General features: G+C 37.0%; 1 protein-coding gene across 1 annotated transcript; it reads left to right on the plus strand.

Moving 5' to 3' along the window:
* The first annotated feature begins 1,127 nt into the window (after nucleotides 1-1,127).
* Nucleotides 1,128-9,269, plus strand: LOC129756497 (proton-coupled folate transporter-like). The gene is made up of 5 exons (XM_055753398.1): nucleotides 1,128-1,372; nucleotides 1,477-1,734; nucleotides 1,800-2,443; nucleotides 2,505-2,851; nucleotides 9,154-9,269. The coding sequence occupies exons 1-5, from the start codon at nucleotides 1,132-1,134 to the stop codon at nucleotides 9,203-9,205; spliced, it is 1,542 nt and encodes a 513-aa protein (XP_055609373.1). The 5' UTR covers nucleotides 1,128-1,131; the 3' UTR covers nucleotides 9,206-9,269.
* Nucleotides 9,270-13,132: the final 3,863 nt, after the last annotated feature.

Below are 13,132 nucleotides of genomic sequence, written 5' to 3' on the forward strand. Positions count from 1 at the left end.
ACCTGGCAGACAATATTGTTCTGTTCACCCAAAGACATCCGGATATGTAGAACAAACTCGACAATCTCCCCTAAAGCTCCTAGGCAGCAGGTATCAAAGCCAATCAATGTCGGAAAGACCAAGTCGTTGGAAATATACACAGAAAATTCTTCCAGCTGCGTAATAGCTGGGCAACAAATCGCCAGATTTACGGTTGTGATGCTCCTCAACATCTGGCGCTCACGCCAGATCCGAATTCGAATCTTCAACCCGAATGTCAAATCCGTATTTTGATACGGGCGCGAAACTTGGTGCACATATGTGGTTACGAGGCGAAAAATGAAAGTATTTTTGAATCGCTGATACAGGTGTTTGGATGGAGTGGCAACTGGAACTCAAACGTGGCACTGGAGCTAGACATCGAGATTCGGGAACGATTTGGGGCCACGTTACGAAGAGATGTGAACGAGATTAGCAGGGAGGCACTTGACCGGAATTCAGATGGGCATCGAAGAATAGCCAGGCCTAGAAGCTCGTGGCGGCGTCTTTAGTTTCATTATTAAATTTTAAACAATTGTGTTATGTTTCTAAGAGTTGCTCATGCGTACAAGCGAAAAGTATCAAGTATCTGCAAGTTGTTGCGTGAATGACTGGCTCAAGCTCTCAGAAACGGTAGTGCTTTCAGCAAATAATTACACTGGGTGACAGCCAAAAAATAGTCTGGGGTTTCTCAGCTGATTTAGACTAATTTTTGTGTCCTGAGTTAGAATATCACATTGATTTTGCTGTATCAGGTCAACTTTTTGAGATACAGTATTCTAATATCCTGACCTGATTGAACAAAACCATGGTCATTTTCGGACTCAGGGCGTCAATATTTTAGTCTAATTCAGTTGGAAAACCCTGGACTATTTTCAAAAAATCTTTTTTTGTTACTCAGTGTTATTATCGTATTTTTTTCACAAGAATCCTATTTCTGAATAAGAACATTGATACGAGTAGTATTCATTTTAAACCCGAATTCCTACTGATGGCCATATTACCATCTATGGTCCAGTTCCATCCCTCACAATAAACAGACAGCTGCAACAATGATAACCTTCCGATAACTGGCCGCGCGGTTCTCCCTCGCAAAATAACAATCTCGGTTGAATGCAAACCGAGGGATCCTTTCTACTGGTCTTGTCTCAGTTCTTAAGTGACCGTTTAACCGAGATGAACGAAACGACGACCGTCTTCAATTCCGGCAGCATGTACTCCAGTGGCGATGAAGACCAGCTGGCAAACGAGGGGCTCCGGCTAAGCCGTTCGACGCGCTGGCGGGAACGATCCCGGCGACACGTGAGCTTCGAACCGGCTATGTTCCTGTTTTTCGTCGCCATTGGCTTATCGGGTACGCAAACGCAGTCGCTAATCGGAAGTCACGAGATTCGTGTTATTCAAAAGGAACTTTAAATTGGTAATTGGTTTTTGTTCGGTCTTTTTTTTCCGACGCAGAAATTGAACTGACGCATCAGATAATCTACCAGACGTGCCGGGTGCAGGGATACGAGAGCAGTGACTGTTTGCTGGTGGGGAAAGATGCTAGCTCACCTGGGGTGCAGGAAATCGAGGCACACATTCAACCGGCCGCTGCAAGTGTGACTTTGGCGATAATCTTTATCAGGACGCTGATCCCGGCATTTGGAGCGTTGCTTCTCGGGGCTTGGTCGGATCGTCACGGACGGAAGCCAATGGTCCTGATAGCGGGTTGTGGTGAGAAATCTAACGTGCAAAAAAAATAAAAACAAACAACTAATGTGAACCGATTGTTGTTCTAGGATTACTGCTAACGTATGTGTCCATGACTGGACTCAATTTTCTGTCCATGTTCGTGAGAGTGGATCCGTGGTACTACGTTCTCACTTACATCCCTTTTTCTATACCTGGAGGAGCAGCCGTTTTGGGCGCCACGGTATTTGCCTTCGTGACCGATGTTACGAACGATGAAAACAGAACCATCAAAATGGGTCTTATGAGGGCCTCCATGCTAGCGGGAGCCTTACTCGGGACCTATTCGAGTGAATTCATCCTGCAATGGACCAGTCCTACGACGATCTTCATTCTTGCAACGATCTGCATCATCCTGGGGTTGACCTACATTGCACTATTTGTCGAAGATAGCATGATCCCCAATGCTGACAATGAACTTGGCGCCAGTTTGTCGAACTTGTTCTCCGTCGGATTGGTAAGAGATATTGTACAATCGGTGAGGCGCAAACGTTCCCGATACTTGTGGATCATTCTGGGCTTGGTGATCTGTTGTGCTGCGACCGTAAAACTTGCCGGAGGAAGTGGAATCGTTGCCTACGCTTCAGCCCATCGAAGATTTGAATGGAGCCGGAAGTTGTTTCTACACTTTCAGCAGATGGATTCGCTTTTGCTGATTTTTGCTAACGTGGTTGGAATTTGTTTCCTGAAAAGGGTATTTTTTTAATTAAAAAGAGTTTAGTTTAACAACTGAAACAATCGATACTTTCCCACAGGTGCTTGATTGGCCCGACACCCTGATAGCGCTAGTTTCAATCATCAATTGTATCGTCTGTGCCACCATCCAGGGGTTGGCCGTCGAGGGATGGCACCTGTATCTGGCCTCTGGACTGACTTCGCTCAAAGGAGTGGAAGTTGTTGCGTTGCTATCAGTTGGTGCTTATCTGCTGCCCTCAAGTGATATTGCTAAGTTCTATGCAGTTCTGTTGTCGTTAGTTGGCTTGATGCCTTTGATATCAGAGCCCATGTTTAGTGCGTTCTACGAAGCAACTCTTACCAATGGGCCCGGACTGTTTCACTTTTTGGCTGCGGGAATCTTTGGAGTGGCCGCTGTATTGTTGATGTAAGTATATGCTCTAATATTAGACAGGATTAAGGTTCATTTCTTAGGAAACGGCTTTGAAAAGAGGCGTCAGCTCAAAGCGGTTCTTTCCCAAAATTTTAAGGAGATCTGATATTGTATTGATTCGAAATTGTGCAATTTTTAAAGAAAGTTTTTATTATAAAATAGTTCAAGTTTTGTTTAAATATTTATGGAAACACAAATACTGGTTTATTCATTCATAAAAGGACTAAACACGACGTATTTTCTGTTATTCTTCCAATTTTATTTAGATTTTTTTTATTTTAGAACTTTCAATTTCTGTAAAATTGGCTTATATTAAGGTTGCCAGAATTTTTTCCACTCCCTTCCGGGCCTAGCAATTCCGGGCATTTTTTCAAAAAAACCTGGCAAAATCCAGGCATGGATTTCAATTTTTCAAATCCAAAAACCGGGCAAAAACCGGGCAAAATTTAGGTGTTATTTTAGCTTAGCTTAGCTTAGCTTGATGGACTACTCACATCCACCTTTAGTCATTGAACTCGAAATGCCACTTTAAACTATTACTGAAACTGATTTTCTACTTTTGTGTTCGACTTTATTCCGTCATCATTAATGGTTAAACATTTCGGATTCCATAACCGCAGGCGTGGCTAAGTAGAACGAATTCCACATCGCCAATGGTTGCTACTCCGTGATTGACCGAGGCCATCATTTTTGTCCAGAGGTCAAAAGAATCGTGTCTGGGATTGACAGCATATTCTCAATAAACAAAACTGATGCTCTCTCTTTATACATCAATAACGGCGCCGGCCACGTCCTAGTAGTCAATTGATAGAGAGGAAAATAAGAGAAAAGGATGAAAGAAAACAAACTTATGCTTTAGGACCGAGGTCACCTCTGCATCCTAGCAAAACAATTTTGGTGCGGATTTGGGGAAAAGGGATATGATCGAGAAACACTTTTGACAAGTGTAAACATCTTATTTTCGAAACCTATTTCCCTATGCTTCTAGTGTTTATTATAAGGATTTTATTTTATGAAAAAATCCAAAAAGAATGTGAATGGCACAAATCTGAAACTAATAAGAAATAATGCAATGATATATGTTTTTTTAAAATAAATAAGTGCTTGATTTTTTCATGACTAATTAAATTCGCTGTTTTTAGTTCGTTGACGTGTAACTAACATATGCCTCATTTAGAATAAAGCAATTGTAAAATTTAAAATTCGGCTAAATGCCATCTATCCAGAAATCTCCACACCGAGTGTTTGGAGAAAAGGTAGTGTAACAAGGAAATCACCCTGACAGGTAATGAAGTCGCACGGAATTTCTTCTCTTAATCTCCCGAGCTCTCTACTGAAACTTTTGTACTTCTGAAGTGGTCATACTCAAAATTATCAGAGGTTTAAATTTACATACTTTTTTGCATCTCATTCTTTTACTTTAGGTTAGAAAAGTAATAACCTTTTGATATCTTGAGAATTTGATATAATTCAGTACTTTTTGATAAAATTTGTTTATAAGATTGTATAGCTTCTTACAAAAATATCTAATACCTAATCTAATACTCAGTTGTTCGAAATATAAACTTTTCCAATGATTTTCTATAATTTTCTCAAAATAACGATTATTCAAAGAACGCAGTAAACAAGTAACTATTTGGGAATACTGAATAAAACCTTTGAAACTAAAATCTTTATAAATGCAGTTCTGGGGGCGTAAAAGGTAAAGAAATATTTTTATACAGTAGTCATCTGGCATATCCCCGTGCTGTAAATAAGAAATTATTAAAAGACTTATCAAAATTATACTTAGCTTCGTTAAGTTGTAGAATGGTATGGATCCTTTAGACGTCTGGTATCAATCCTGCTTGCATTTCATTGTAGGTAATTCTAATTTTATCGTTGACTCGTCATTATTCGCACTTTTCAGTTCTTCAATCAATATTGTTATCCACAACTAAACTTCAAAAATTAGGGTTCGAGAGACCTTGAAAATTTTTCGGCAGAAAAAAGCACTTCCGTCATCGACGGTCACAGCCTACCGAGTCCCGGGCAAAATTTAGGTGTTATTTTATATGAAAACAAAGAAAAATGCAAAAGAAAATTAAATTAATATTTTATTAATGTAATTGCAGACTTCCGAAACATTTTGAAACACTTAAATATTTAAAGGTTTATAAAAGTAAATCAGCGAAATTATTTGAAACAACCGTTGAAAATTTCCATATTGTTAATCGATTTTGCTGAAACTTATTCAAAAACTTTGATTTTTTTTTTGGTTACTTTGTGAAAATTGTGAAAAAATCCGGACCATATCCGGACTTTTTTCACGATATCCGGGCAACCGGGCCGGACAGGACTTTCTCGAAATTTTGCATAAAATATCAGGGCAAACACGGATAAAAACGGGGAATCTGGCAAGCTTAGCTTATGTAGGGGAGAGTGGGGTATCGTGGGCCATGGGGAAACGTGGGACACTTTTATTATCTCAGATGTGTGGTGAGCTAAAAATCTCAAACCAACTGTCATCGTCGTCGCTTTGCGTGAGCATATATTCCTATATGTTGTTGACTGGAATACGCCTCATATGCTTGTTTTATTTATCAAGCTATGAAAAGTTAGAAAAATTTACTTACATAATTAAAAAAACACCCGCTAATTTCATCGATGGGGAACCTAAAGTGCATAACAAAAATATGCTCATACGCTTATGATCTTAGTTTTGTCATGATCTTTCACATGGAAAAGGAATTTTTGATGAAACACCAATAAGTCACACCAATTTGCAACCAACTTGCAAATCATAGCTTGTGGGGAATCGTGGGCCACTCATCTTGAACCACCTATATTTTTATGTTTTTATACACATTCAGAACTTAAAATTCCTTTTACCTATCTGTAAAGTTTTCTTATGCCAAATGAAAAATATTTTGTCCATCCTATATAAGAAATTTTGCCAAAACGTTCACGAGCCAGGTTTTGGAATTTATGCGATCATACACAGCTCTCTTTTTTATTTCACCATCTGAAATTGCTTTTAAATAACGAAATGAATTAGGAAATCACAGTTTTGGGTCAACTCATAAACTTTGCATGTTATTAGGTCAACTTGGATTTGGTGGCCCACGATTCCCCACCATTTTTCAAAATCCATAAAATCTGGCTTTTTTTAAACAGTCAGAATTTGGGAAAAATAACTTATTAAAATAAAAAAAAAATACCTCATGATACCTTGAAAATGTAGAAAACCATACCATTTTTTATTTTCATTTTATCTTTTATAATAAAGAAGTTATGGAACAACGAAAAAATGTGGCCCATGATTCCCCACTCTCCCATACTGATTTTCTGAGCTCTGATTTAAAATATGCGATTAGTTTTCCTCTAACAGCTTAAACTTTAAAAATCCAAGAATCATTGTTTTGAAAAATAAGTGTAGTGGAAGGTCATAAGAAAATTTAACAATTAAAGTTTAATTTTTTAGTTAAAATTTACTCGAATAACACGGTTATCTTGAAGACATTTTTAAACAAAAGGTATCACTCTACTATTTTCAAGTCTAAACCTAAAAATTGTAAACTGTTTTGTAACGCTCTTCTATTACAAGTGTTTACCAATAATTGTAATCTCAGCCTTAATTCATTGGTCATATAACAACTTAAGATTTTGTAGAAGAAATTTTGTTTATAGTCAAATTATTGTACGAGTAACAGCCTGCACTTGCATGTGTTTGCGCCAAATTTTGGAAGAAAAAATTGTTAATTTCAATATATTTCTGTTTCGAGTTATGTGATCACGAACTCACTAAACCGATGCACAGTGGTCCAGAAATGAAATTCAGCGGAAAACAATTATTTGCGACTTTCGCTTAAAATTGATGCATTTAACGTCTTAGAATATCTTTAACCACAACTAAATGCGGTCATTTTGAATGTAATAATTTAAGAGTGATTCATACAGTTTCTGAGATATGAAAAATATGTTCTAAATGTGATACTTTTGAGGCTTTTGTGTACTACAAATTATCCTTAAATGCAAATGTTTATATATGCACAAAACTTGATGATAACCATTTGTCAATAGATTGAATTAAAATGAATTTAATCGTTTTTTCCGATTATTATGCATTGTGTTCCTAGATGAGAGGAATTAAAAACTTCACTGGAACAATTGTTTACTCGAAAAACCACTTCATGTCAAATTTTGACATGAAACATGAATGAAACTACTGGATTCTGAGTTTTTGAAGAACACGGATAAAAACTCTATCTATTTTGCTAGAGATTAAACGCTTTAAACAAAAAAACTTAACTCCAGTTTTTTAAAGTCTGCTTCATTTAATATTGGAACGCAAACAATTGCGTGTAGTTCAGTCATTTATTAACGAATTCATAATTTGTTTTTCATACAAATGTAGCATTTTCTTTACTCTTTCATAAAAAAAATTAAAAAAATTATTCATTGCTGTTTCGAAGAAATTCTCGTACTTTTCCCGTAATACGGCACATTAGGCGGCGCACACCCTTTTCGTCCACCGATTTCTTTATTTGAGTCATGTTCCTAACAAATTTTCCCTTTGCCTTAAGCCTCCGCTTCGTGATTGCCCAGTATTTCTCTATCGGCCGGAACTGGGGGTAGTTTGGGGGGTTGAGGTCCTTCGGTATTACGCTGACCCCGTTCGTTGCGTACCATTCCATAACCGTTTTGCTGTAATGGCAGCTTGCGAGGTCCGGCCAAAACATTACTGGACGGTCGTGGGCACGAATAAACGGCAGAATCCGTTTCTGTAGGCACTCTTTTTTGTAGACTTCTGATGTCATTGTCTTGTCAGTGAGAAAGACTTTGGTTTTCTGTCCACAACTGCATATCCCCTGCCAAATCATGTACTTGCGGGCGAATTTATCCGCAAACACGAACTTAAATTTTGCAGGTACATCCCCCCGAGCCGTCGCCAAATAAAATTTTTGACCTGGGATTTGCCCAAAGTCCGCCTTCACGTAGGTCTCATCGTCCATCAGAATACATCCGTCGAACTTGGTCAGCACTTGGTCGTACAGCTTTTGAGCACGGATTCTGGCCACATTGTTCTGCTTCAGCGTCCGATTTGGCTGTTTGCTGGCTCGGAATGACCTTATTCCTTCCCGGAGACGAATTCGTCGCACCGTACTGTGAGCGGCCTGGAACTTATTGGCCAAATCGCGGTCTGAAAGATTGGGATTCCTCTTGACGGCCTTGATGACTTTCCCACGCAGTTTCCGGTCGACAGTTCCACTCCGACGCTTCGAATGCGGCTTCCGAGCCGTCGTCAATGTTTCCTTGTACTGCTTGATAACACGCCATACGGTATTTCTGGGCATTTTAAGCTGTTTAGCTAGCTTCGATGCCGACAACAATGGATTTTCAAGAAAACTGTGCACAATTTGATCTCTCCGTTCGGCTTCCATGGCGGTTGTTTACAAAATGCTATCGTTTGGTGTTATGACATAAATACATGGTGAAAGGTAATGAATTTACCGACACGTGGGTGAAAAAAGTTTCCAAATCCGTCCACTAGGAGCGCCACAATGAGCAAAAAAATTTGTTCCAATATTAAATGAAGCAGACTTTATATAGTGAAGACCGCAATATGAACTGTAATAAAACTTTTAAAATTTTCGACTTGCTTCATTTGGAGTAATCGTAGCTCAAAAAGAGTAATTTTTTCAACATAGATTTCCTTCAAAACAAAACAATTTTAGTAATCCGTTTTCCACAAAAGATTCGCATGATGATTATTAAAAAAAAATCCCATCAAATATTTTTGAAAAAATATCACCCTGAAAAGATATAACGAAAAAACTGTTTTTTGTAGGACCACCTTAAACTTATGAATACAAATTGCCATAAAACTTTTATTTCAAGAGATAGATGTTTGATGTCTTAGGCAAAGTTTCATGAATTATTAGGTTCTACAATATTGTAGAACAATGTAGACCTCTATCTTATAACAGTTAGAAAATAATTTTCATATCCCAGAAACTTTATGGACCACCGTAAAATTATTTCATTCAAAATGACCGATTTTAGTTGTTGTTCATCAAACTTAAGAGAAAGACCTTAATAATTATTTCTCGCTTATTTTCATTTCTAGATCATTCAAGGTCAAAACTTGACAATAATAATATTCAACAACTATCTGAGAACCAAAAATCCAAAAAAATTGTGATTTTTTTTTTAAATTTTGATGTTTTGGCCAGGTTTCGGGATAAAATACTCCTGTGAAAGCTGTAATAAATAGATTGAATATTCGTTCTAATCTGTTTGTTTTTTTTTTTCAGAATCATGCAATGGCTCTTAAATAAAAGGAATCAACCTGAGTTGCTGCTTTAAATAAATCTTCCCAATCGATATTGTACGACTGCAAGACTGAATACATGATACTATTCGAAAATAAGCTTGAATTGTTGCCATTTTTTTCTAATTGAGAAACTACATTTCTGAAAGAAATATAGCAAAAAAATCAAACCCAACGCGTACCAAAAATGTGATATGCATCTGTAATATAAATCTTGCGTAACATAAAATCATTTTACATGTTTGACAAGTTAATATTACTATACTTTTTAGTTCATCCTCAAATCCAGTATTCGTATAAAGTTTTTTAAATAACTTTTTTATTGTTTGAATGGGCATTTTCTTCTGAGGACGATATGTGTACCTATGTTTAAACGAAAAAAATCGATTTACTTTTAAATAATTTTTACAAATATTGAGTAAATTTTTCAATCCTGACATCTGAAAACCTGAGAACCAAAACCACCTTTTGAAAGCTTACAGCCTGTCGACTGTACCAGTCTCAAGTTAGCGAAAGAGGAAAAGGATAAAAAGGAAAAAGAAGAAGGGGAAAAAGGATTAAAAAAAGAAGATAAAGGAGAAAGACCAAAAATGAGAAAGAGGAAACAGGAAAAGGGTGAGATGTATAAGTGCATGAGCATAGTCTACCCCTTGATGTACTATCATAGGGTGAAACCAAGAGGCACATCTGGTATACGAAGCCCATGGTGATTTTAGAGGGGCGAACCCACTCACGGTAGCAAACACCCGGCTGTTATGGTTTGAAGTCAAATTTCCAACTTTAAAGGGCAAGTTCAATCGTGTTGGGAAAAAGTTGTAGAAATTTTGACACTTGTAGCACATTTTAAAAATTTTACCACGGAAAAATGTTTTCAAAATTTTTTGGCGTTGTATTTTTTTACAGCACTTTTTCTATTTCAGTCGTATGTGATAGAAATCGAACTATTTTTGCATCACAGCATGCGAAAATAGAACACGTGTTGTAAAAAAAACTGAACGCCAAACAGAATTGAAGACCTTGAAAATGTTTTTGCATGGTGAAGTTTTCAATATTTGCTACAAGTGTCAAAATTTCTACCACTTTTTCGAAACACCAGTAAACTTGCTTTAAAAAAATGTCGACTAGTAGTGTTTTCGTTTATTGGCAGTGGCAACCTAGTTACCCACGAGTTTTGCCCTAACTGCTGTTATTATGTTCGTTTATTTATTCAGAAGTCCACTAGTTTTGCCCGAGATTTGAACCTCAAGCAGGCGGTTGCACCCCGTAAAAGTTGTCAGTGTTGGGGGTAAACATAAGGGTGAGTATAGCAACCATATATTTGCATCGTCCCGGGTAACGATTCTGTTTGTTTATTCAGAAAAAGTTTTGCCCCGCACTAGTGGAGAAAAACGAAAACGGCATAAGTAAGCCTACGTAAGCCTCAACACTGGACACCGTTTTTATCAACCTCAGATTCGTGTCTTGTCTAAGAGCAAGTTCACTGATGTTGGGAAAAAGTGGTAGAAATTTTGACACTTGTGGCACATATTGAAAACGTTACTATGCAAAAACATTTTCAAGATCCTCAATTCCGTTCGGCCTTTATTTTTTTTTACAACACGTGTTCTATTCTCGCATGCTGTGATGCAAAAATAGCTCGATTTTTATCACATTCGGCTGAAATAGAAACAGTGCTGTAAAAAAATACAAAGCCCAAAGATCTTGAAAACATTTTTGCATGGTAAAATTTTCAAAATGTTCTACAAGTGTCGAAATTTTTACCACTTTTTCCCAACACCAGTGAAATTGCTCTAAAAGAAATTTCCCGAATGTTTCAAAACACGCAGAAAATTATTTTAAAATTTCATTTTCAGTGTAGTCATTTCAGCCTACTTGAACTTTTCTGTGTGTAATCATAATGTTGCTATAGAGAACAATTCATTTTTTTTCTTGATGGAAAAAATGACCCGATTGTTCAAATATGCTACAATAACTCTGGTTTGATAATAAGGAGTAGAATTAAAAATTTTGGTAATTTTCAATAAATTATTATTCAAATGGTTTCTTATTCCAAAAATGAAAAAGTATAAGAAAAATGAAAAATGAGAGCAATTAAAGATGTTCACAGCATAAAGCTGTTTAAAGTTTTTTGCGGAGAATATGCTCTGTTCAACGTCTGTCATTTTCTTTTGATTAGGGGAGATAAGGGCATAATGGCCACTTTAAGAGAAACGCTTATTTAACCATAGAAAATAGCTATAATATGGAGGTTACATTATTGTTTCGTGTTCAGACACTTGAAAAGCCTATTTCCTAACGGGCTGAAACTTGAAAACCTAGACGAAAACATTAAAAAATGCATTTTAAAAAAAGTTTGTCAAAAGCTGGAAACCAGCCACTGTAGGGGCATAATGAGAACCCCCCCTGAGGCAGTATAAGCACCATTTATCAGGACACGATGAGCGTTTTATGCCGAGGAATCTAGCAGCGAATTCAACTCGATGAAGTCAGGTGAGTCGTAGATTCGTCAATCAAAGCAAAAACAAAATAATCTAGGTCTGTTTGTAGAATACAAACAATTCACACACGCTCATACATTATGTTTCTGGTTTTTTTTTCGAATGATGGTACTAGCCTTATCATGTAACAATAAAAAAAAAATTATCATGAACTGTAAATCGAACTCTAGTCTTTTGATTACCTTTCCGACACCTTACCAATAGGCTAAATCGTCGGATGTAAACTAGTCAAGTTGTGGCTCTAAAAATTAATTTTAATTCGCTACTAGATTCTACGGCAGAAAATGCTTATCGTACCTCGATCAATGGTGCTCTATATGCCCCGAGTCAACAAATTTAAGTAAAAACGTGTTTTAAAATTGATAAAAGCTAAAAATCAAAAATTTTATGATGGTTAAAATTGAGAAACAATGTGTACATCATGTTGCAGTGCGTACATTATAGATCAAGGTGATTTTAAGATCATAAGAGCTTATTTCGTGATGCACAAAATTATAATATTTTCGTTACTTGAGAACCTAGCTGATTTTTTTCAAATATCTCTGTAAAGATGATAAGGAGATTCCTGTTTTTGTGAAAAATCAATGCTATAGGAAATACGAAACAAATCCTCATGAAAATTTATTTAAGAAAATATGTACTTTTGTAGAAAAGAGTAGTGCTTATTATGCCCTGGGTGCTCGTTATGCCCTTATCTCCCCTATGTATTTTTAAAATTTTCAAAAGTTGAATACATCCTCTTCAAAATGAAGTTAAATTAAACGATGTTTATTGAATTTAAATTTAAACATTAACCATTGGTGGGTCATATGTTAAAGGGTGATACGGCCAAAATTTGGTCAAGGGAAAACGCGTGTAAATCGGTGAAATCGTTTGTTGAAAAAATCAAATTAAATTTCTTTTTCAAGTTTAATTAGTATAAAATTCAGGAAAAATATTCAGTAAGGCTTCCGCTTTTCCAAATCCGAATTGCCAGGCCTTACGCTTAACCCTTGCCATCAGATTTTGTACAGCCACCTTGTCCACCTTCTTTGCCGCAGAAAGCAAGTTTGCCTTGTACTGCTGCTCGTCCTTAGCAGTTTTTTGGTCTTCTTTAGGTTCCGCTTGACAATAGCCCAATAGCCACAGGTACAGATAGCTTGCCAAACCAGATATTTCTTCGCAAACTTTGACAGTTTCATGTGCTTGAAAATATCTGCTACCTTTCCCCTTTCTTTTGCTGTATAAAACTCCTGTCCTGGAAGCTACTTGTAGTCGGCTTTGACGTAGGTTTCGTCGTCCATTACCACGCAGTCAAATTCGTCAGCATCGTCGTGTACATCCTCCGGGAACGCGCTTTGGCCGTCGATTTGGAGTCACTACCTTCTTGTAAGTCGATAGTCCGGCTCGTTTTTTGGCTCGATGCACGGTTGTAGACGATACACCCAGATTATTTGCGGCATCTCGGAGAGAGAGGTTAGGGTT

This window comes from Uranotaenia lowii, chromosome 3, assembly GCF_029784155.1.
Source record: "Uranotaenia lowii strain MFRU-FL chromosome 3, ASM2978415v1, whole genome shotgun sequence".
NCBI classification, from domain to species: domain Eukaryota; kingdom Metazoa; phylum Arthropoda; class Insecta; order Diptera; family Culicidae; genus Uranotaenia; species Uranotaenia lowii.